This window comes from Solanum lycopersicum, chromosome 10 (assembly GCF_036512215.1).
Source record: "Solanum lycopersicum chromosome 10, SLM_r2.1".
Classification (NCBI taxonomy): Eukaryota; Viridiplantae; Streptophyta; class Magnoliopsida; order Solanales; family Solanaceae; genus Solanum; species Solanum lycopersicum.
Genome location: NC_090809.1, coordinates 31,673,499 through 31,698,224, shown reverse-complemented (window position 1 = coordinate 31,698,224; position 24,726 = coordinate 31,673,499). Strand labels below are relative to the sequence as shown.

The window sequence follows — 24,726 nt, the reverse complement described above, 5'->3', positions numbered from 1 at the left end:
CGGAAAGGAATCTGTAGGCTCTTTAGATATAGTGAAGTAGGGGCGATCAACCAATTTAATCGACACAGACCAATTTTAAAGTACACGTGGAGGAAAACAACTCAAAGGCAAATTTGTTAGTTTGAGCTCAGAATACATAATGCAGGATATCACATAGACATCAGATAAACACACAGAGTTGTTTTGTTTAAGGACATGTCGACCACAAGTAAAGGAGAAACTGATTTTTAACAAGCAGGAGTTTGCTCATTTTAATTTTGGGATAATCTTAGGAAGGTAAAATCACGTTGATCTAAGGTCTTCTTGCTGCATCTCTTTGACGTCTGTCGATCTGTCTCTCTCATTTTCCTTGTGAAATGGAAATGGGGAGAATGAAAATTTTGAAAGATAGGGGTCGGGACTTCAAAGGCTGCCTATGTATCTCAGAAAGAGAATTCAGGTCCTACGTAGTTAAGGTACAAAAAAAATACTTATTTTCATTCATTCTCATGCAATTATAGGGAAATTGAAATATAAACAACAAAGCTTTAAAGATAAAAAGTGGCACCATCTCAGCTATTTTTCTTCTTGATGTTACATCAGCCACGAGGAATAGACTCGAATCGAATCTTTCCTATGCTGATGAGGTATTCCATGTCGTGGCAGAATGCAAGAGATTTTTCAATGCTATGATTAGTGACCCTGTGATAAGGGAAACGTTTCTGAAATTCGATTCCAAAGGAGTATAACTCTCCCACATCATTGTAGAGAGGGGTAAAAACCCCACTTTGAACCAACTCCGAGTAGACCTCCACCATTGTTTTTTTGAAAGGTGTGAAAGAGCAATGATAGAACTTAGTTGTCTCAGTGAACGGTATATCAAGCCTTGGTTCATCACATGCAGTGATGACATCGTCAACCAAACTGCTCACACAATGCTGTTCCTATCGAGAAGGTAGCGGACCACATTCTTAAACTCTACACACTCCTCTGTTGTGTGCCCTTTCTGATTGGGATAACACTCACAGGTCTTGCAGACGTATCCTGATCCAATTTAGGCAAATTCTCTTTCGACAGGCTTCAACATACACCTAGACTGATAGTGCTAAAAAATGAGGGCACATGGAATGGCTTTTGTCCCTATTTGGTATTCTTGTGGGTATGTGTCGAGAGTGACTTTTTGGTCCCCTTTTGCCAGACGTCCTTAGAGAGAAGGTTTGTGGGAAATCGCTTCCTCATAACTTTCTTCAACGTTCTCCAACTAAGTCTTCTCAGGGGGGAAATAATATGTTATATAGCCGCTTTCCTTGATGCCTCCGTATGTCGATCATCTCCTCTTCGATCGTTTAGTCTTGATATTCTGCTCTTTGTTGATAGTTGTGATCTTGCCTTTCCTAAGATGGTTGAAAAGTATTTTAGGATTTGGTGATGATATTTGCTTTTGGTTGGAAAACTCAAGACTCGGAAAATTTGGTCGGACTTTGAAGTTAGTGACTAGTATATATTTTTGGAAATTTCTGGAAAGGAGTGGGTTGGCAAAGTCTTCATTCAGATCAACATATCACATAAACAGTTAAAGCAAGGGTAGGCCTAACGAATTGAAGGTTGTATATATCTTTTTAAATCACTTCATTATCCCGAAAATATTCCACTAATACAATTCAAAATGTCCGATAAACATAAAACAAGGAAATGGTACAAAAGATAAATTACAAAAGGAAATACAAATAAAGCAGTCCCACGCAGGGAATGATAATAATTACAAGCTTGCTCTAATTCTTTGCCAAGGCTAGTCCTCTTGGCAATGCTGGCTTCTTCCCACATGGAATATCTCTTCGCCCATAGATGGTCTCTCGCCAATCGATCCCCCTCCTGATTTCTGAACCCCTCTATATACTTAATCTGTTGTTCCATGTTATCATCCAACTCTAACATGCATTTTCTGACTCTCGGTAGCTCTTGTTTCAATCAAGCTATGACTTTGGAATCCTCTGAATATCGGCGTTGATTCTCCAACTCACTCTTATCGAACTTTTATTGGAGTCAGTGAAATCAAACTTGATGTTTGGCTCCAACATCTGCAGTAATGTGAGGAACGTTCGTGCCACGATCAATAGTTACAGCAAGGCTCTTCTTCAACCATTCTCTGTACTCTCTAGAACATTCAGGATAAAAGTTGTTTGATACCAGATCACCCAACACCCTTCCAGATCTACACATTCTACGCATGTCATCAGCAAATACGACTCATCCATTTTCGTAGTCAGTTGCAAATTTCCTCGTGTATGCCATTTGGGGAAGCTCTTGTTTCCCTCCTAGTTGCCTTAGGACTCGACTGGGAGCATACGGTCCACTGCCTCTTAAACCACCAAATACCAAGTAAGGAACCTTTTTTGTTAGAACTATCATGTTCTTTGTCACCACAAGACTATCTATCGACCACTGCACATCCTCTTCCCTTAACCCTTAAAGTCTCGAATACTAAAAACTCTGCAGTTGTGTTTCAACAATTGTGGTACAAGCACCAGTCGTGACCATTTAACTCGTCTGACCGCTTTAGGGGATCTGGTTCTTTAGGATTATGAGTCTTGATCAGATACCGCACCATCAACCATTAAAGTATCAGGTTACACCCTTGAAAGAAACGTTATCCACTTTGATATTTATCTAAAGCTCTGTAGATGTTGACCAAGATCATAGGCGCTAAAGTGTAATACTTGGTTGATGACTTATAGTCCACTCTGTACAAGATGGCATGAGTCCATTACCACGCTTGGATGAATGGCGTATTTTGACCCTTGAGGTAAAACCATTGTTCCAAGTAAGCATATTGCAAAAGCAAGGGGACACATCTCCTTCCATTTTTCTTTTGATACAAATTCCTCTTTGAATTTCTCGTAAGCCCTTGCACGTCCAAATTAATAATACAACTTTTTGAAAGGAAAGTTCGGACCGTAAAGCTTATCCATCCTCTCATCTTTGATTAGTGACAATTTTTCTTTGATTTCGGTGAAATCTCATATTTTGGGATTCAGAAGATATATATATGGCTGGCGTTTTCTCTTGTTGCACATGGAGATACTTTCATAGCTCATAAGGATTTCTTCAATGGTTAGCGTCATTTCCACTTCCTCAAACCGAAAGATCATATTTTCATGATCCCAGAATTTTACCATTGTTTCCATTAGACCAGGCCAAGCCTTCATTTCCAACAGTGACGACAGATAGCCTATGTGTTTTTGAATTATCATTTTGTCATCATTATTCAATGTATTCCCACCACACTTTGAGGAAAGGATCGGGGACAGTCACCATTCTTGTTTTTAGAGGCTCGTGTGTCGGATCCATCCTACAAGAATAGCAAAGAAAGATTACTTAACCCCCACCCCCATATACAATAAATTGTTTTGAGAACACATATACATCCTTCAATTAACATGTAAGCATGATTGTCTATTTCTTGGCAAATGGGCCAATTAGACACAAGGTGGACTTCTAATGGGCATAACACGCTATAGGTGTTGGGTCATCTTAGTTCAAATGAACCTAAATTCAGTTTTTAGCTCGTCTTTACGCTAGTTTGATTAGGAGTGGATTTAAAAAGGCCAGGTACTGATATATCGTGGTTTCACGGTATTATTAATACTTTTTCCTTAAGTTTAGTGTGTCCAAAAGCCTTTTTGTGCTAATTTTTATATAAGTTTCTCTTTGTTTTGCAGGAAATCTGTCCAAAGCTAAATGCAGAGATTTTGAGCGAAGAATTGCAGAAGAGACCACCTACGGAGCTTATGACGGTCCGTAGGTGGCAGCGTAGTGCAGCTGCTGAAGGAAGATGGGGAAGTCTGACCAAGTATGGGATTACGAAGCTTGTGACGGTCCGTCGTGGCTCTGATGGTCCGTCCTGCAGGTTCGTCGTGAAGATCAGAGAAGTGATCCCAGTACCCAGATTCCAAGAGTTGAAGTGTTTTGGAACGAGACCCTCGACGGACCGTTGTGCCTATGACGGTCCGTCATACTTGCCGTCGAGGGGAATGAAGAAAGCAGTAGAAGAAATTGCACAAGTATGGGACGACAGAGTCCATGACGATCCGTGGTGACCACGACGGTCCGTCGCGTGGTCCGTCGACCCAGCCGCGTTTTGGCAGATTTCCAGCAATTAGACTCCTTGTTTAGTTAGGTTTTTTTTTTATAAATAGTTCGAAAAACCTCATTTTTGAGGTTAGACTCTATGAGATTAGACATCAGATTTTTAGACTTTGTGTATTAGTGTTGGATTTTGAGATTCTTGCAAGTGATTTTTGGATATTAATCAAGCAAACTTATGATTTTATTCTTTCTCATTGAAGTAAGTACATGAATTCGTATTTAATATATTTGAATATTGTGTTTATGGCTATGAGTAACTAAACTCCATAACTAGGGTTGTGGGAACCATAGGCAAATAATGAGATAAACCCTAACTAAAATAACAATTCTAGATTAGTGTCTTGCATGTATTAATAATTCTTTCGTTTAGAAGTCTTTTTAACGGATGGCCAACGTTAGAACTCGCCTTAATGCTACTTGCCAGACCAAGGAGGTAGATAATAGGAAAAGAATTATTAACATAGACTTAGTGTATACTATCTAATAGGCTAGTATTGATTGGTACGAGGTAATAACTTAGTCAAATATCGAATATGATGCTTAATATGAGGTAAGGATAAGGGTTAGGATAGAAACACACGTAGCCGGACCAAGGTGTGGGGTGAGATTTTCTAGATGCCGGACCAAGGATTTAGAAATACATAACTTATCACTTTGCATGCAAGATACTAGGAAAGAATTGTTATAGTTAGAGTTATCAAGTTATGAACCTGTGGGGAACACGTAAACCCTAGTTACTTTGATTAATTGATTAAAACCCAACATTAAAAGCTGTCAACTATCTCTTTCAAGTTCGTTATTTATTTTCACTTATTTAGAGATAGAAACCCCCCTTTTTATGTTTTTACTTTCCAACGAAGTCATTGACCAAACAATAGTAATAATAGGTTGAAGTTAAGTTTAGACTATTTTCCTCGTGGGAACGATCCCAACCTCACTAGTTAGGTTATTTACTTGACACGACCGCTTTACTTCTTATTTGAGAAGTAAGTTTGAGCGTATCAAATTTTGGCGCCGTTGCCGGGGAATTTAGCTTTTAGATTAACTTGAACTTATTACTATAGTTTAGTTGATATTTTCTTGATTTTACTTTGTTTTATTGTTTTTGATTTCTTTTCAGAACTATCCTCCTTGTATGCCTAATACACGGAGAGGAAGAGAACCATTGTTTCCCTAGGATCGTGAGTTAGAGCGTACACTGCGGAATATGAATCAAAACTTGGGAATAAATTATGAGGATCCGAACCAGAACATCCCAGCTCCGGTTGATGTTCATGGTCAAATGTTACCCGATGCTCCGGGTGAACATCAACAGAGGGAACAAAATCCTGTTCCACGGCCCCAAACATACTACAGAGGGTATGATAACATAGCAGACTCAGATGGGCCACTTGTCTTGCCCCCTCTACCCACAGGCCACACTTTTGTGGTAACTAGTAGCCTGATGCAAATGCTCACTGCCAGAGGTTTGTTTTCAGGGCTATCTTCTGAGGATCCACATGCCCATATAGCTATGGTAAAGGTAGTGTGTAAAAGTTGTGTGGAGAGGCCTGATTTGGATCTAAATGTAATAGGTCTCAGAGTGTTTCCTCTCTCACTGACAGGAGAGGCTGCTATATGGTTCACTGAGCTCCCATACAACTCAATATTTACTTGGAACCAATTAAGAGATGTCTTCTTAGCACGCTACTATCCGGTCTCCAAGAAACTAAACCACAAAGACAGAGTGAACAACTTTGTGGCATTACCAGGAGAGTCAGTTAGTAGTTCTTGGGATAGATTCACCTATTCTTGAGAAGTGTTCCAAATCACCGTATAGATGATGTGTCACTGAAGGAATACTTCTATCGGGGACAGGATGATAACAACAAAGCGGTGTTGGACACTATAGCAGGTGGATCTTATGGAGAATACCCTTATGTTGAGATCGCTGAAAAATTAGAGAAAATCTCCCGGAATAACAAAGCTTGGAGTACTAGGAAGTCTGATACATGGAGAAACACCTTCGCAGTGCAGTCCACTCACAACCCAGCCACAGATAAGATTCGGGAAGAAATGGCTCAGATAAGAACTGAGCTTGGGTTGGTACTAAAACATGTCACAGGGGGGTGCAGAAAAGATAAATGCAGTCAACTACTTGGCTAAACCACCATTTCCTAATGATGAGTGCTATTATGCGGAGGACACTTATGCAGTAAATGAGCAGACGGGGGGTTTCCGACCAAGCGCCCAAGGATCAAATCAGGATAATTGGCGCTAAGGTAAAGGGAACCAAGTTCGGAACTATGGTAACTACAACCGTGAGGGTCATTATGTCCGAGATGGAAACTACAACCGTGACAACAACTTTAACAGGGGTAACTATGCTAAAAGAAACGACAGGAATGGGCCCTATGTCCCTCCTCAAAATCGTGAAGTTACTCCTAGGGATGGTGGAGATAGTATGGCACGAGTTGAGGATACGTTGCACAAAATGATGAGGAGGTTCGACACTAGTGATGAACACATTAAAGAGTTGAGGTGTGACTTAGCTAGTATTGGGCAAAAAGTTGATACACATGCAATTTTGATTAAACAGATCGAATTGCAAGTGGCCCAATTATCTGCGACAGTGAACACACGGCAACTGGGCACTCTTCCTAGCAACACTGTCCATAATCCAAAGAATGATGTGCACTGTATGGCAATCACTACTCGGGGTGGTAGGAAAACCATTGACCTACCTATGTCATCTACTGAGGAAAATGTGAGAAAGGATAATGATAATGTGGTAAAGGGTAGTGGTGAAGCAGAGGAAAGTAATTGAAAACATGCAGAATTACCGATGAAGGTAATTCCCATGCCTAGGCCACCACCACCCTTCCCTCAGAGATTAGTGAAAAAGACTGAGGATGGTAAATACCAGCGTTTTATAACAATGTTGAAGCAGCTTTCTATCAATGTCCCTTTGGTAGAAGCTCTAGAACAAATGCCCGGTTATGCCAAATTTATGAAAGATCTGGTCACCAAGAAAAGATCGGTCACTTTCGAGGGTGATGATAGACTGCAGCATTGTAGTGTTATTGCTACAAGATCCCTTGTACAGAAGAAAGAAGATCCTGGTGCATTCACTATTCCTTGTACAGTTGGGTCATTACATTTTGCGAAAGCATTATGTGATCTTGGGGCAAGCATAAATCTCATGCCCCTCTCAATTTACAAGAAGTTGGGTTTGGGGGATCCAAAACCCACTGCGATGTGGCTACTGATGGCCGATCGGACAGTGAAAAGGCCCATAGGGATACTCCATGATGTGCTAGTAAAAGTGGAGTCATTCATCTTTTCGGTTGATTTTGTTATTCTTGATTGTGAGGTCAATTTTGAAGTGCCTATTATTCTTGGGAGGCCATTCCTTGCTACAGGTAGAGCATTAGTTGATATGGAGAAGGGACAGATGACATTTCGGTTGAATAATGAAGAAGCGACCTTCAACATTCGTAGGGGTCGAGCAGAGGATGAGGCGCGAGCAGGAAGAAGGAGCGTCGAGAGATGGAGGCTGCGAGGAGACCCTCACTTGCTGAGGAGGAGGCACACCAGATCATAGCATCACAGTTAGCGGCTGGGGCGTCTAGCTCCTGCAATGTAGAGATAGAAGGAGGCACTACTGATGGTGCAGTTGTTGCTGAGGACACCACTGAGGGTGTCCAGATTGCAGAGGACGTGGGTTCCGGGGAACCGTACCCACCAGCTTGCTGATCGACGGCGCTTTGCGCCACAGGTTTGCTTCACCTACCACTCTAATATCTAGATTTTTTTATGCATTGGGGACAATTGCATGCTTTTTTGTTGGGGGTGGGGTAAATGGAAAGATGGAAAGTGAGTGTTAGGGTGAAGTCTGAGTAGCCCAACTCACTATCCTCTTTTGGGGTTTTCTTGCCTGTGTTTTTTTTCCCCAAAAGACTAATTACTTTTTTTATTGAACCGGCATGTTTATATATTTGGTACATATTTTAACTCTAAAGTATGATGGCTAAAATGATATCCTGATAAAACTGGAAAATATTGCATGACTAGGCATAGTAACTGATAATTGTGTGGTTCTAAGCATGAAATAGAGTTACACTATTGCATTACCCTAAGTCTTCAATTCGAACTAGGTGTCTGATAATTTGGTACAGTGATGAGATGTCAAGTGAGTGTGAGGAAATCTGAATAGTCCACTATTGGTACTGAGCTAGAACTTGCCTGGTTAGTCCTGCTAAAAGTAAACTGTAACAGACAATTAGGAAAGGATCATAGGCCCTTATTTAAGATAGCTCATTTCTAGCCTAAATAAAAGAAACCAAATGAAAGTTATCCTTCTTTGATCCAAATAATCTGAGCTTAAAATTAGACCTTTTTTTTCACCCCAACTGCTCTTTTCTGGGAACAATATGTTGGCCATGGTCCCTCCTTGGACATGTGCACCTCAGCTTATGCCAAAAGCATAACTTGAGGGTGGCTAATGCATAAACAACCTTCGTTATGGCCCTGACCCAACTTTGGGTATTGTGTACCTTGACTCATGGCAAAGCCATGAGTTGAGGGTGGCTACTATGAGGAATGCTCTAGAAAGTGGGTTTGAAAGAACAAAGGGAGAGAAAGAACAAAATTAAAGTGACTCAAGAATTAGATGAAAAGAAAAGTAAAGAAAAAGAAAAATACACAAGAAATACAAGCAAGAAAAGAAGAGAGTCACTTACACAAATGAAGAAAGAAGAGAAAATAGCAAGGTGAAAGAATATGAGAAATTGGGCGAGATAAAATGAGAGACTGTGGAAGGTTTAGCCGATATGTCAAGGATGGAAAGTCACTAAAGTATACCAAAATATACCTTACCTGACCCCGAGCCTATGTTACTAGCTAAAAAAGTCCTATCGTGATCCTAAGGGTTGTATAGCGAACTTAAGGCAGTGAAAATAAGGGCAAGCTTATGGCGAAAAGGTATGAATGAGTGTGACTTCGTTCTGAGAGTGAGTGTTGAAAAGTAATCCTTATACTCAAACTGAAATCATTGTGTGAAAAAAGAGGATTTTGTTTTAAAGTGAGGACACTTGTTGCAATACCAGAATTGTTAGCACCCCGGTGAGAAAATGAAGAGGATAGGTGTTAGTGCGTGGTGAGTCTGTGTCATGTTCTGATTCCACAAAACTCAAGCCTAATAGTGATAGCATGCATAGATTTGATGAGATTAATCGGGATTGATAGCCAAATGATTGCAAAGGATAAAACATAGATACTATTGTACAAAGATTATGTAGTGAGTCATAGTGCGTCGCTTGAGGACAAACAACGAATTTAAGTTGAGGGTGTTGATATACCGCGGTTTCACGGTATTATTAATACTTTTTCCTTAAGTTTAGTGTGTCCAAAAGCCTTTTTGTGCTAATTTTTATATAAGTTTCTCTTTGTTTTGCAGGAAATCTGTCCAAAGCTAAATGCGGAGATTTTGAGCAAAGAATTGCAGAAGAGACTACCTACGGAGCTTATGACGGTCCGTCGTGCTTGTGACGGTCTGTAGGTGGCAGCGTAGTGCAGCTGCTAAAGGAATATGGGGAAGTCTAACCAAGTGTGGGATTACGAAGCTTGTGACGGTCCGTCGTGGCTCTGACGGTCCATCCTGCAGGTTTGTCGTGAAGATCAGAGAAGTGATCCCAGTACCCAGATTCCAAGAGTTGAAGTGTTTTGGAACGAGACCCTCGACGGACCGTTGTGCCTATGACGGTCTGTCATACTTGCCGTCGAGGGGAATGAAGATAGCAGCAGAAGAAATTGCACAAGTATGGGACGACGGAGTCCATGACGGTCCGTCGTGACCACGACGGTCCGTCGCATGGTCCGTCGACCCAGCCGCGTTTTGGCAGATTTCCAGCAATTAGAATCCTTGTTTAATTAGGTTTTTATTTTTTCTATAAATAGTTTGAAAAACCTCGTTTTTGAGGTTAGACTCTATGAGATTAGACATTAGATTTTTAAACTTTGTGTATTAGTATTGGATTTTGAGATTCTTGCAAGTGATTTTTGGATATTAATCAAGCAAACTTTGGATTTTATTCTTTCTCATTGAAGTAAGTACATGAATTTGTATTTAATATATTTGAATATTGTGTTTATGGCTATGAGTAACTAAACTCCATAACTAGGGTTGTGGGAACCATATGCAAATAATGAGATAAACCCTAACTAAAATAACAATTCTAGATTAGTGTCTTGCATTATTAATAATTCTTTCGTTTAGAAGTCTTTTTAACGGATGGCCAACGTTAGAACTCGCCTTAATGCTACTTGCCGGACCAAGGAGGTAGATAATAGGAAAAGAATTATTAACATAGACTTAGTGTATACTATCTAATAGGCTAGTATTGATTGGTACGAGGTAATAACTTAGTCAAATATCGAATACGATGCCTAATATGAGGTAAGGATAAGGGTTAGGATAGCAACACACGTAGCCGGACCAAGGTGTGGAGTGAGTTTTCTAGATGCCGGACCAAGGATTTAGAAATACATAACTTATCACTTTGCATGCAAGATACTAGGAAAGAATTGTTATAGTTAGAGTTATCAAGTTATGAACCTGTGGGGAACACGTAAACCCTAGTTACTTTGATTAATTGATTAAAACCCAACATTAAAAGTTGTCAAGTGTGTCTTTCAAGTTCGTTATTTATTTTCACTTATTTAGAGATAGAAACCCCCCCCCCCTTTTTATGTTTTTACTTTCCAACGAAGTCATTGACCAAACAATAGTAATAATAGGTTGAAGTTAAGTTTAGACTATTTTCCTCGTGGGAACGATCCCAACCTCACTAGTTGGGTTATTTACTTGACACGACCGCTTTACTTCTTATTTGAGAAGTAAGTTTGAGCGTATAGAAATACATAACTTATTTGGGCTGGAACTCGCGACAACCATTGGATGCATGACAAACCAATAAATTGCCACTAATTTTGGAAAAAGGGTTGAGTATAGAAAAGTTCGCCTATGGTTCCGTAAATCATCTTTTAATATACTATATAATATATATCAGAATATGTCATGAAATGCAATGTCATTTATATAATTTAAACAAATTAATCATATATAATAAATTTAATGATAAAATTAGTCAAAATAGTCAAATCCTTTTGGTTAGAACTTAATTAATCCCCAGCAGAGTCGTCATTTGTGTTTTGCGAAAAAAATATAGTAAAAGAAAAATGACTAAGTTTCAAAAAATCGATTAATCTTATGATTTAATAGAGTCGACACTTGATTTTTAGCAGGAATTCAAGAAACACTTAAAATTATTTTTCAAAAGATTTAAATCAAATAAAAATCGATTGTGAAGGGTTCGAAGTTTAAATATACATTTTGAGAAGTTGATAGGTGCTCGAAATTCCCGCTAACTCGTGGTTGACTGGTGATTTGACTAAAAGATCTTTTAAATAGTATTCAAATTTTACCAAGTCAAATAAATTTAGTTTTTACTTATTTATTTACTTATATTTATCATTTTTAAATTGATTATTTTTTAAAGGAGAAGTAAATAAAGGGGATGATCTAAAGGGATAAAGTTAAGTGTTGACAAAGATGGAGGAGTAAAATAAAAAACAGAGTAAAATTATATATATGTATATGCACATAAACTTTGAATATATATAAAAATAGGAGGAATGACTATCGTAGGAGATTAATTAAATCAAGCCAAATTCACATAAATAGTTAGTCAAATATTGTGATATACAAATAAGAAGGAAGGAAATATCGAATTTGGGCCTTTAGCCCAAATTGTGCTACAATTTTTAGGGGCCTTTAGGCCTGCTTTATTTCCAAAGTCATGATCAACTTTAAGTGTATATTCAATGTATACACTATGTATATTGCTGATTTTTGTACTCCCGAACCTGTAATTTCATCCGAAACTTTGTAGTTTTATGTTTTTTCCTGCATGGGCCCGTTTTCCAACTATGTATTGTATATTAGCACTGTATACCACCTGTATATCGACCTATTTTTTTCGACTTTTCGGGGCTAAAAAGATTTATTTTTAGCAACACGATACTGCTTTCAACCTGTATGCCACTTAGAAGGGCTGGTTAAGTATGAGACCATATGCACACATACTATGAAAATATGCTAAGAAATAGGGACATTTCATAAAGTATGCACTTTTCATTTAAAAACTTTTATGCACATTCAAAAAGATCATACCAATCAATAATGCATGTTCATTAAATCATAGGCTTGTACATAACAAGAACAATACATCAAGTTTAGTCAAGTCAACCATGCATATCATATAATTATATACATATTCAAGTAACTCTATCATCAACTCATATTAACAATAAGCATGAATAAGAGTACATAGTACATTTCATTATAACCCTTATCAAGTCAAGAAGTGCAATGACCAAGTTAATCCCCATAACCTTACTCAATCAAGTAACCCAACAAGAATCATGACTAACATCCTACTTCACATAAAATGACATTTAGGTGTATATATCATCTTAGTTTAACTATATAAACCAACACATATTCATAAGTGAACTAATCAACATATAGTATCAATAATGTGCAAGTTTATCATATACATGTCATATAGCATTATAAGCACAATCATACATAAGAACATCCTTCTAAGACTCCCCTCAAGGCTAACTAGTGCAATGCTTAGGTAGAGTTGCATACACCTACCTAGACTCAGCTAGACCCTTTAGATCATCTTAATAAGAGTTCAATCATCTAGTTCATTTTACCTTTTGGTAACATCTTTCCCTAACCATCATAGACCACACGAGCTAATGTGGAATCCGATGTCATAAAACTCTACACCGAAGGAAGGTGGACTACTTGCCGAGGTAGTACCAAAACATGAAACATAGGAACTACATGGATTCACTAGCTAGTATTCCTATGGGGGAAACATAGTTCAAAAACTAGGAGATATAGTTGGGACCCTCTTTATGCTACATGCATTGTAGTCTCCAATTTCAAGAGTACATTAGTGATCCTACCTTCCCTATGTAGGAACGGACACTCCTAACTATAGCTCACTGAGTGCTAAGCTAGACTCTCTTTTTGAAATATATTTAAGCCTTTATTATCAAACATAGCCTTGTTTAGGTCATAGGGTCTACCCCTTAATAATCATCATCATCAATAGCTCAATAAGAATTGCATGAGTATAGATCCTTTCATTACAATTCATATAGATGAGGTTAACACATTAACATCTTTATATCATAATAAGGCACATTGGTAAATCATTCACTCTCCTTATAACATTTACATCTTAAGCCAACTCCTCACAATCATAATCAAGACATTTCAATTCAACATCATACCACCCTATAAATCCTAATACAAGGCATACTCCAATAAAACATCATGACTTAATCACAATAACCACAATTTGAAGTAAAGGACAGAGATCATAAGACTTACCAACTCACCTTCATAGTTCAACATCAAGATCTTACCATAAACCCTCAATTCAATTTAATTTTGGTATACATCATCATAATTCAATAATCAACATGATAAAAAGTCTAGAAAAATCAATACATTACAATTTAATACTAGATCATAGCTTAAGAAAAGATACTTAGGTCAATTCACAACATACTTTAAAACCTAGATCATCTTCTCAAGAACTATTATGAAAGACTACAAATCATCCTAATTTTACATGATTAGTGTAACAACATCATATATTAGTAATTCAACCAATAACCAAGTTAATTGAACCAAATACAACCTAATTCATATCAAGATCAAACCTAGGGTTAAGGATTAAGGGTCATCTTCTACAAACTAGACCAAACCATCAAGATATATCATAATTAAGTTAGAATACATGTTAATATACTCATAATTTCCAAAATAAATCATAAACAAATCAATTCATAACATAATTTTTCGAGATTGAGAAAGACCCACATGAAAACTCAACTTTTAAAAATACTTTGGAGGAACCCTTTAAGGAAAGAGATATCAAAGGTGAATTAGATACCATACCTCAATATTAGATGAACAATTTATGGAGAAATAATCCATTTTCAGCACCCAAAACCCTCCCATAGCTTGGTCTTCAATGCTGTTTTCCAATAGAGAGAGAAAGAAGAGAGAAGGAAGAGAGTTTTGTTTTGTGAGTTGTAATTAGTGCAATGGTGTTAGGGTCATTATATGAGGTTTAATTAAGTTAATTAGACTTCTTGACTTGATAAGGGTTATAATGAAATGTACTTTTATTCATGCTTATTGTTAATATGAGTTGATGATAGAGTTACTTGAATATGTATATAATTATATGATATGCATGGTTGACTTGACTAGACTTGATGTGTTGTTCTTGTAATATACATGCCTATGCCTTAATGAACATGCATTATTGATTGGTATGGTCTTTTTGAATGTGCATAAAAGTTTTTAAATGAAAAGTGCATACTTTATGAAATGTCCCTATTTTTTAGCATATTTTCATAGTATGTGTGCATATGGTCTCATACTTAGTACAACTGGCGTACTAACCCCATTTCTTCCTTTTCCCCATATAGAGTCATATTGCCTTTGAATCTGAGGTAAACCCACTACAAAATCCATTTTGATGTCTTCCCACTTCCAAGTATGAACTTGGATTTCTTGTAGTAAGCCACCTGACTTTTGATGTTGGGTTTTACTTGTTTGCAATTTGGACACTTGGCAACAAACACCACTATGTCCTTCTTCAAACCTTCCCACCAAAATACTTCCCTGATGTCATGGTACAATTTTGTCGAACCTGGATGAATGGAGTAGTGGGACCCATGGGATTCCTCAAGGAAGCGGTTCCTTAACTCATCTACCTTGGGAACACATAGTCTTCTTTGGTACCTCAAAACACCATCACCGTCTAAGGAGAATGCCTCATTAAGGTTAACAAATACCAATTCCTTAAACTCCATCAATGATTTATCAAGGTGTTGTTTGGACTTCACCTCAACTACCAATGATTACTTGGAGTTATGATGGACCATGAAACCACCATTTGAAGAATCTTCCAATCTGACGCCCAACCTAGACAACCTATGAATATCCTTCATTAGGTCTTTCTTGGCTTCATCTACGTGAAACACACTACCCATAGTCGTACAACTTAGAGCATCCGTAACCACATTGGTCTTGCCGGGGTGATAGAGGACACTCATGTTGTAATCTTTCAACAATTCTAACCACCTTCTTTGTCAGAGATTCAACTCCCTTTGAGTAAACACATATTGGAGACTCTTATGCTCGGTATATACATTAACATGGATACCATACAAGTAATGCCTCTATATTTTCAAGGCAAATACCACGGCCGCTAGCTCAAGGTCATGAGTTGGATAGTTTCTCTCATGCACCTTAAGTTTCCTAGAGGCATAGTCTATCACCTTCCCATGTTTTATAAGCGCACACCCTAAACCCACTCGGGATGCATCAAAATTACACAACAAAAACCTTTGCACCCTCCGATAAAGTCAACACCGAAACGAAAGTAAGCCTATCTTTCAACATTTGAAAACTTCTCTCACATGCCTCCGACCACTCAAATTTCTTACATTTTTGGGTCAAAGTAGTCAAGAGAGATGCAATGGACGCAAAACCATCCACAAACCTCCAATAATAACCCGCTAAACCCAAGAGACTCCTAATGTTGGTTGTAGTCAATGGTGTGGGCTAATTCTTCACCGCATCTCTTTTCCTTGGAGCAACCTCAATCCCTCACTAGAGATGATATGACCAAGAAATGTCACTGACCTCAACCAAAACTCACATTTTCTATACTTGTCAAACAATTGATGTTTTGTACGTATTTGTAACACCACCCTCAAATGGTTCATGTGATCACCCTTATTTTTCGAATATACCAAGATGTTGTCAATGAAGACAATGAAAAATAAATCTAAAAAATTTTGAAACACGTTATTCATGATATACATAAACGCCGTCGGGGCATTTACGAGACCAAAAGACATTACTAATAACTCATAGTAACCATATCTAGTCCGAAATGTCGTCTTTGGTATATAATCACCTCTCACCCTAACTTGGTGTTCGGATATTTACTCACTACGGGAACCGACTCAATGAGAGGAATTTTGGAGTCTAAATCTTGGACCCTTACTATATGGTATAAAAACCCCTTGGAGATCATTTTTCGTTCTTTCAAACAAGAGATGATACGCCCTCTAGGAGTAGAATTTCCCCCCTTCACTCTACAAAGGACTCACTTGGAAAGTTAAACTTCACCACGCTCGTTCTACAATCAATAAAGGCAAAGTAAGCATGCAACCAATCCAAACCCAAAATGACATCAAAATCAAGCATATCAAGTTCTACTAGTTCAACATAAGAAACTCTATTGGGAAACATTATAGGACAATTTATATACATCCTTTTTGCAACAACTGACTCACCCACCGAGGTAGACCCTATAAAAGGTTCATGCAAAATATCGGGCAAAATGTCAAACTTTTTGGCTAATAGAGGGGTAAAAATTATAAAGTAGAACGGGGATCAAGTAATACATTTACATAAATAGAGAAGACTTTAAACATACCGATCACCACGTCGGGAGAAGTGTCTTGCTCACCCCTAGAGCAGAGAGCATTGAAGCGGTTCTTCTTTGGAGCCTCATTTGAACCACTTGCTTGAGATTGACCACTACCCTTGTCTTGACCCCTCACATTAGGTAAATACCTAATCTTGTGCCAACTTTTACCACAACAGAAATAGTTATTTGTTCCCTTAAGACAATCACCATGGTGCTTCTTGCCACACTTTCCACAAGTTGGATTCTCGGTTGGTGAACTAGTACCCTTTCCCTTCTTACGCTTAAGGTTAGACACCTTATCACCACTACCCTTAGGGAACTTGGAAGGAACTTGATTAGAAACCCACTTCTTGAATCTAGGCTTGTCTTGTATCTCAAGCCTATTCTTTGAAGAACCTCTATCGAAAGTTCTTTCCCTCTTAGCATCTCTACTCTTCCTCTTAGACTTTGCCTCCTCCACATGTTTGGCATGCACCGTAAGACGAGAAATGTTCATGTTGTCATGTAGCATAGCCGAATGACACTCCTCTTGAAAATCATCCGACACCCCCATTACAAAGCGACTCATTTCATCTCTAGGATCGAAACCAAAAAAGGAGCATATTTTGACAATTTAGTGAATTTCAATGAGTATTCATGAACACTCATACCTCCTTGGATAAGGTTGATGTACTTCACCACTTTAGCTTCCCTTATCTACCTAGGAAAGAATCGATCAAGAAAAGCCTTTTTGAAGATCTCCCGTGTCACTGTACCACCCCTTAATGGCCTATTATCCCTCCATTTGACATAGCATGCTTGAGACACATCCTTGAGTTGATAAGTGGATTACTCGGCCTTCTCACTTGCATACAACCCCATAGACAAGAGAATCTTGTCGACTTCATCGATAAAATCTTGGGGATATCCTTCAACCTTAGACTTGTAAAAAGTAGGAGGATTCATCCGAGTGAAATCCCTTAGACGGGAGGCCATGGTAGCAACTTGTTGATGATCTCGGGGTACAACCTCCTGATTAGCTTAGACCGTCATGGCTTGGGTTTGAGCAGTGGCGGCTTGTGCTTGGGTAGTGATGGCTTTGGCCATTTGAAGAAGAGAACACCATATATTATCATCCATCAAAGGAGGAGGATTCACCGGGGCTTGGTCATCATTCTCACCTTCCTCAAGAGGAGGAACTTGATCACCACAGGGAGGAGCTCCCGCATTGGCAATCTCCTCTTCAAGTCTTCGTGCCACATTCCTTTGAGTGTTCATTTCCTATGATCACAAAAGTAGGATTAGATGTAAAAGAACACAATAAGTATACTCTAATGGCACGACATCGGATTTCAAAGAAAGTGAGAGTTTCTTAGGAATCACGTAGGTTCCTATCCATAAGTATGGCACGCTTCACAATTATGGATATGAACTTTCATAGACATGGTTGAGAGAGACATTGACTTAAAGATAATTCAACTTCATTCTCTGATACAAAGTTTTTCACTCCGGGTTTACCCCCTAGACGTAACTTGCATCGTTGTCCTCTTTGAGAACTAAGACCTCTTAGTTTACATGATTACATTCATAGGTCAATTTAAGCGGAAAATTTAAAAAATTTCATTACTACTTCTTCGAGGTTTACATAGACTTCTATATATACATAACATACAGATATCGAGTATACATAGTCCCTTCATATAGAAAGATGACTTAGTCTTCTACTTTTATTGCATGTAAGTATATAAAATATAAGATAGACATAATAGTCATAATATTTGTATTATTTCAAAACCATCTAATAAGAGTGTAAGAACTTGGGCATAACCCATACATCATCAAAGTAAAAATGTCTCACATGGGCTATATAATGTTTCATACTAAATAGAAAGAAAGAACCATAGAATTCTTGAACTAAAAGCAACTCCATAAGCTAGATAGTGGCATCGCCCTCGGAAATTGAGGACCTACCCTACTTGGATGAATAAGAGATCCAAGGCTTCGTCTAGTCTTCTTCAAAGCACTTTAACGACCAGAACCTAAAATGTTGGGGAAAAGGATGAAATGGGGTTAGTACGCCACTTGTACTAAGTATGAGACCATATTTCACACAGACTATGAAAACATGCTAAGAAAGAGGGATATTTTATAAACTATGCACTTTTCATTTAGGAACCTTTATACACACTCACCAAGACCATACCAATCAATAATGCATTTTCATTTAAGTCATAAGAATGTACATCACAAGAACAACACATCAAGTCTAGTCAAGTCAACCATCCATATCATATATACATATTCAAGTAACTTTATCATCAAGTCCTATTAACAATAAGCATGAATAAGAGTACATTTTATTTTAACAAAGCAAGTCAATTGCCCATGAACCCTTATCAAGTCAACAAGTGCAATGACCAAGTAAAGCCCCATAACCTTACTCAATCAAGTAACCCAAAAAGAATCATGACTAACATCCTACTTCACATAACATGGCCTTTAGGTGTACATATCATCTTACTTTAACTATATAAACCAAAACATATTCATAAGTGAACTAATCAACATACAGTATCAACAATGTGCAAGTTCATCATATACATGTCATATAGCATTATAAGTATAATATACATAATAACATTCTCCTAAGACTCCCTTCAAGTCTAACTAGTGGAATATTGCTTAGGTAGAGTCTCATACCCCTACCTAGACTAAGCTAGACTCCTTAGGTGATCTTGATTAGAGTTCAATCCTTTAGTTCATTTTACCTTTTGGGAACATCTTGCCCTAACCGACATAGACCAGATGAGCTAATGTGGAATCTGGTGACGTAAAACCCTAGACCGAAGGAAGGCAGACTACTTCCCAAGCTAGTACCAAAACATGAAACATAGCAACTACGTGGATCACTAGCTTGTATTCCTATGGGGCAACATAGTTCAAGAACTAGGAGATATAGTTGGGACCCTCTTTATGCTACATGCATTGTAGTCTCCAATATCAAGAGTACATTAGTGATCCTACCTTCCCTATGTAAGAAGGAACACTCCTCACTCTAGTTCACTCGATGCTAAGCTAGAGTCCCTTTTTGAAATGTCTTTAAGCCTTTATTATCAATAATAGCTTAGTTTAGGTCATAGGGTTTACGCCTTGTATAATCATCATCATCAATAGCTCAATAAAAATTGCATGAGTATAGATCCTTTCATTACAATTCATATAGGTGATGTTACCACATTAACATCTTCATTTCATGATAAGACATTGGTAAATCATTCACCCTCCTTATAACATTTACATCTTAAGCCAACACCTCACAATCATAATCAAGACATTTCAATTCAACATCATACCACCCTATAAATCCTAATACAAGGCATACTCCAATACAACATTATGACTTAATCACAATTAACCACAATTTGAAGTAAATGATAGAGATCATAAGACTTACCAAGTCTCCTTCATAGTTCATCATCAAGATCTTACCGTATGCCCTCAATTAAACCCAATTTGGGTATACATGATCACAAGTCAATAATCCACATGATAACAAGGCTAGAAGACTCACCACACACAATTCAATTCAAGATCATAGCTTAAGACAAGATACTTAGGTGAATTCATAACATCCTTTATAACCTGGATCATCTTCTCAAGAACTAGTATTAAAGACTACAAATCTTCCTAATTCATGATTAGTGTAACAACATCATCTAGTAGTAATTCAACCAATAAACAATTTAATTGAACCAAATACAAACCTAATTCATATCAAGATCAAACATAGGGTTAAGGATTAAGGGTCATCTTCTACAAACTATACGTCATAATTAAGTTATAATAAATGTTAATATAATCATAATTTCCAAAATAAATCATAAACAAATCAATTCATAACATAATTTTTTGAGATTGAGAAAGACCCACATCAAAAATCAACTTTTGAAAATAATTTGAAAGAACCCTTATAGGAAAGAGATCTCAAAGGTGAATTAGATCCCATACTTCAATGTTTGATGAAGAAAAAATGGTGAAATATTCCCTTTACAGCCCCCAAAACCCTCCTCTATATTGTTCTTCAATGATGTTTTCCAATAGAGAGAGAAAGAAGAGAGAAGGAAGAAAGTTTTGTTTTGTGAGTTGTAATTAGTGTAATGGGGTTGGCGTCTTTATATGGGGGGTCAATTAAGTTAATTATAATTTCATTAATCCCTAACTAACCACCAAACCCCTTAATTAATTATTTAATACTTAGTTAAAAACGTGCAACAAAATTGGACCCTCACATACGAGACCCCATCGATGCCCCGTGGCTCAATCAACGGACCATCCCTCCTTCCGTGCTAAACATCCGTCGATAAGTACAGAGAGTGTGAAAATGAGACCCTTAAATGAATCGGCTAAGTGTTGGTCGAAGGGTAGCATCGACGCCTTGTCGTCCGCCTCTCATGGGTGCACACTGCCCAGGCAGTGTTTGACTCCACTTGCAAGGGTCCTCCTCAAGGGCCCTTAGGTTGGTCCTTGGGGAGTTGTACATGGACATTTCGACTATGAATCAACTTAAACCCATTTAGATACCCTTCTACCAATTTTCATCGATTTTCGACTACTAAAATCTAGTCAACTAGGCTAACGCTCGCCTCCTTGAACTAGTTTCTGAACGTCATGGATGTTCTGGGACGTTTTGGTTTCTAGACTTCCTAAATGAATTATATTCATTAATATAGACCTTAAAACAGTGTCTAGACTTTATGACACTTATGTTAGGCTCTAGAACACGTCTTTTATTTTCGAAGTGTTACACATAAAGTGACAAGTGATTTCAGCAACTCAAGAGGAAAAAACCGTAAGTGACGTTCAATTCTTATCATCCCCAAACTTAGCTCATTTTTGTTTTAATAATAGTAAAAAAAATATGCCTATGTATATAGACGAGGAAAACATAACTAACACAATTCTATAAACAATTTGCTTCGAGTTAGAACATACAGATCTTCAATTGACTGTGGAAACCTGCTAAAAAGAAAACAAACCAGTAACTGCGATCGTTGGTTCTTCGACAATGAAAACAATGAGCAAAGTCAAACCTTTCAAATGACCCGGGAATCATCTAACAGAAAAAACATATAAAAAAGGAAGAGGAGTGGAAAAATCAATACATAAGTCTTATATTAAAGAGAAAATTGTCAACACAAGGAAGTTCTAATATTTCGATACGAATATATGTATGTACTGACATAGAGGAAAACTTAAATAAAGCAAACTTCAAAAAGTGAAAAGAAAACAATGTAGAAATAATTTTGATATACTCAGAATACTTAACAAAACATGGTCATGAATACCAACAAAGCAGACCAAATAATGAAGAACGATACGAACTTAGAACGAGCATAACAAACCATGAGTTCGATGAAATACAAATGGCTATATAAGCTTAGACAGGCACCAAGTTGTCCTGAAAACGGAAATAAACAACAATAATAGCTTATCAAACAGATTCTATTACTAATTTGTGGCCAGCGACAAGTCCAAATATAAGAAAAATAATCCATTCTATCATGTAGACAACTTCACGCTCTCATGAACAACATATTAAGAGCAGGGGATCCTTAAAAGAAAATGGATATTAACTTTAGAGGGGCAGCAAAACAGAGACGAAAATGAGATGAGCTCTTCCACCACACGAACCAAGCAGCAATGAGGAGTCTAAGAAGAAAACTCGAGATCAGACTAGCCTAGAAAGATGATGGTGATCGATTCGAAAAAGCGAGACTTGAACGAAAAATAATTCCCCCTGCCCTCCTTTGAATGTATTTCCTATATCCTCTAACTATCTTTGTTATGACGATTCTTTATGCCTTAGTAAAATTCCTCAAAGAAAAACTCCCTCAAAGTGAACAGAAAAATACAATATATAAGGGGAAGAATTAGGGTTTGGAAAAAAATTGGAGGGAAACCAATCCAATTTTCGATCAAACCGAGCCTATTCAAAATTTAAAACTATGAAAAAATCACCATTTTTGGACGAACACCTTTCTCTCAAACTTCAACCCCATTCTGAAAAGGGAAAAGGGGGTAGACGGCTAGATCAAATCGATCGTACTTGGCGAAGCTACGTGGCTCAATCTCCAAGCGTCAAAGGCAAAAATCACGGATGCAAGGACGATTCTTCAGGCGGCTACAGCTGGTGAAAAATTGTACGATGCGGAAAAGGGAGAAAGAGACGTTGGAGCGTCATTGACTCGCCCTCGCTTGAGAGGAGAAAAACGCGTACAACGGGTCAGGGACATTCACGCGTCTTGCCATTTTTCTGCTGTTGTTAACGTTGAAGAGGGAGAACAGAGTTGGGTCAGGTTATTCATTTTAGTTGGGTTATTATTTTTGGGCTGCTGGTGGGGAATGTTTTATTTGGAGAATTGGATATGGGTTTTCTGGAAAGGAGAAAAAAATAAAAAAAATTGGGTTGGTGCTACATTTGAATTGAAATTAGGTCTTTTGAGTGGGCTGCGCACTGAAAATTGGTAGAGGAGACCCAAATTTGGTCTTAAAATTACAAGTCAATGGAATGTGGAAGTTGGATAGAAAATAGCTAAATTGCGATTATAAAATATGCCCAAATGATTCAATTGTAGCCAAGCAAAATTAAGAAATTAGTCAAATTGATTAAATTAGTAAAGTCGACCAATAATTAAATAAGATGAAATAAAAAAAGGCATTAATTAATGAGCTTCTTAATCTTAGGAAATGGAATAATTAATTCGGTGATAAAATAATTATTTTAATTACAAACTAATTAACTCGAAATATAAACTATAGTTTAAACTAAAACAAAATAACTAATTGAAAAAGTAAAATCCTTTGAGACGATTTTCAACATCTTTATAAAAATATTATAATTATATACAAAATTATGCAACGCAAATATTTTTAGAGATATAATGTGTTAAAAAGAAAATAAATAATATATTTATTTGGAAGAATGAGCATTTTTTACCCAAAATAACAATAAGGACATTTTTTTTGGATCAAAGTATTGAAGGGAAGGGAATTTTCGGACCAAATTATAAACGAAGGGGATTTTTGTTCATTTCTCATAGTTTAATGTAACGACCTGTTTAGTCGTTTTGAGCAGCAGATTTTATTTCTGGAAAACAGGCTGAGGCGACGGACCGTCATGAGCACGACTGACCGTCGCAGGGTCTCGTTTCAAAACACTTAGAAAATCTGAAATTGAGTACTGAAAATCGACTCTCTGAACTTCGTAACGGAGTGGCAGGACGGACCGTCACAGGTCATTCACCCAAAATCAAGTTTCTGAACTATGCGACGGACAGCAGGACGGACCGTCGCAGGCGCGATGGCCCGTCACAGCTTGCGTAATCCCAGTGGAGTCGGATTTCTGGTTAAGTTTTAAAGGGGCGTTTTGGACTATTCCTGCTATAATTATATATTTCGTGGGTTTATATTAATAACTCAAATTCTTGGGGGTTAAAAGAGGTAACCTTAAGTTAATTAGTGGGGTATTATTGTCATCTTTTATTCTTAATTATATACTAATTAGGGTAAAAGTAAGAGGGTTTGAATAAGAAAAATAGAAAGAACAAAGAGAGACAGAAAAAGAAAGAGAACAAGTAGAGAGAGAGAGAGAAAAACGAAGAGGATAGCAAGGATTTTGAGAAGATAGCTTGTTGATCGCAATTCTTCGGTGGAGGTAGGTTATGGTTTTCATGTTATTCGTAGTAAACTCTTAATAGCGAATGATATGTGTTAGTAGTATTGTAAACCTTCTATATGCTTAATTGTATGCTTGCATGAATGATGTGATTATGTAATTGTGAATAAATAAGCATGATGAAGCTATTGAATCCCAAATCTTGAAAAGAAACCCTAATTTACTTTGTTAATGATGATGCCTTGGTATAAAAGAAGGCTTGATGAACGAAAGCGGTGAGATTAGGGGATCGGGTGCCACGTTCCGGTACCAGGATAGAATATGGATCGGGTGTCACGTTCCGACACCAGGATAGAATATGGATCG

The 24,726-nt window shown here is 37.6% G+C and overlaps 1 protein-coding gene and 2 long non-coding RNA genes across 3 annotated transcripts; all 3 read right to left on the bottom strand.

Annotated features, from left to right (window-relative positions):
* Nucleotides 1-1,573: 1,573 nt before the first annotated feature.
* LOC138338983 (uncharacterized) lies at nucleotides 1,574-17,966 on the bottom strand. Its single transcript, XM_069290118.1, has 2 exons — nucleotides 16,713-17,966; nucleotides 1,574-3,328 (listed from the first exon to the last, which is right to left on the bottom strand). Exons 1-2 carry the CDS (start codon nucleotides 17,272-17,274, stop codon nucleotides 3,303-3,305), a joined length of 588 nt encoding a protein of 195 aa, XP_069146219.1. The 5' UTR covers nucleotides 17,275-17,966; the 3' UTR covers nucleotides 1,574-3,302.
* Nucleotides 11,726-14,229, bottom strand: LOC138338984 (uncharacterized). Its single transcript, XR_011211907.1, has 2 exons — nucleotides 14,150-14,229; nucleotides 11,726-12,198 (listed from the first exon to the last, which is right to left on the bottom strand). It is a non-coding gene; the product is annotated as an uncharacterized lncRNA (long non-coding RNA).
* A 485-nt stretch (nucleotides 17,967-18,451) lies between the features above and the next one.
* LOC104649695 (uncharacterized) lies at nucleotides 18,452-22,970 on the bottom strand. Its single transcript, XR_011211906.1, has 2 exons — nucleotides 22,320-22,970; nucleotides 18,452-18,724 (listed from the first exon to the last, which is right to left on the bottom strand). It is a non-coding gene; the product is annotated as an uncharacterized lncRNA (long non-coding RNA).
* Nucleotides 22,971-24,726: the final 1,756 nt, after the last annotated feature.

Excerpts from the sequence above, each read along its gene's own strand:
- LOC138338983 (XM_069290118.1), bottom strand. The coding sequence starts at position 17,274 with ATGAGTCGCTTTGTAATGGGGGTGTCGGATGATTTTCAAGAGGAGTGT. Across the intron at positions 3,329-16,712 it reads TTCTCCCGACGTGGTGATCG|GATGGATCCGACACACGAGC; the intron begins GTATGTTTAAAG and ends CTATTCTTGTAG.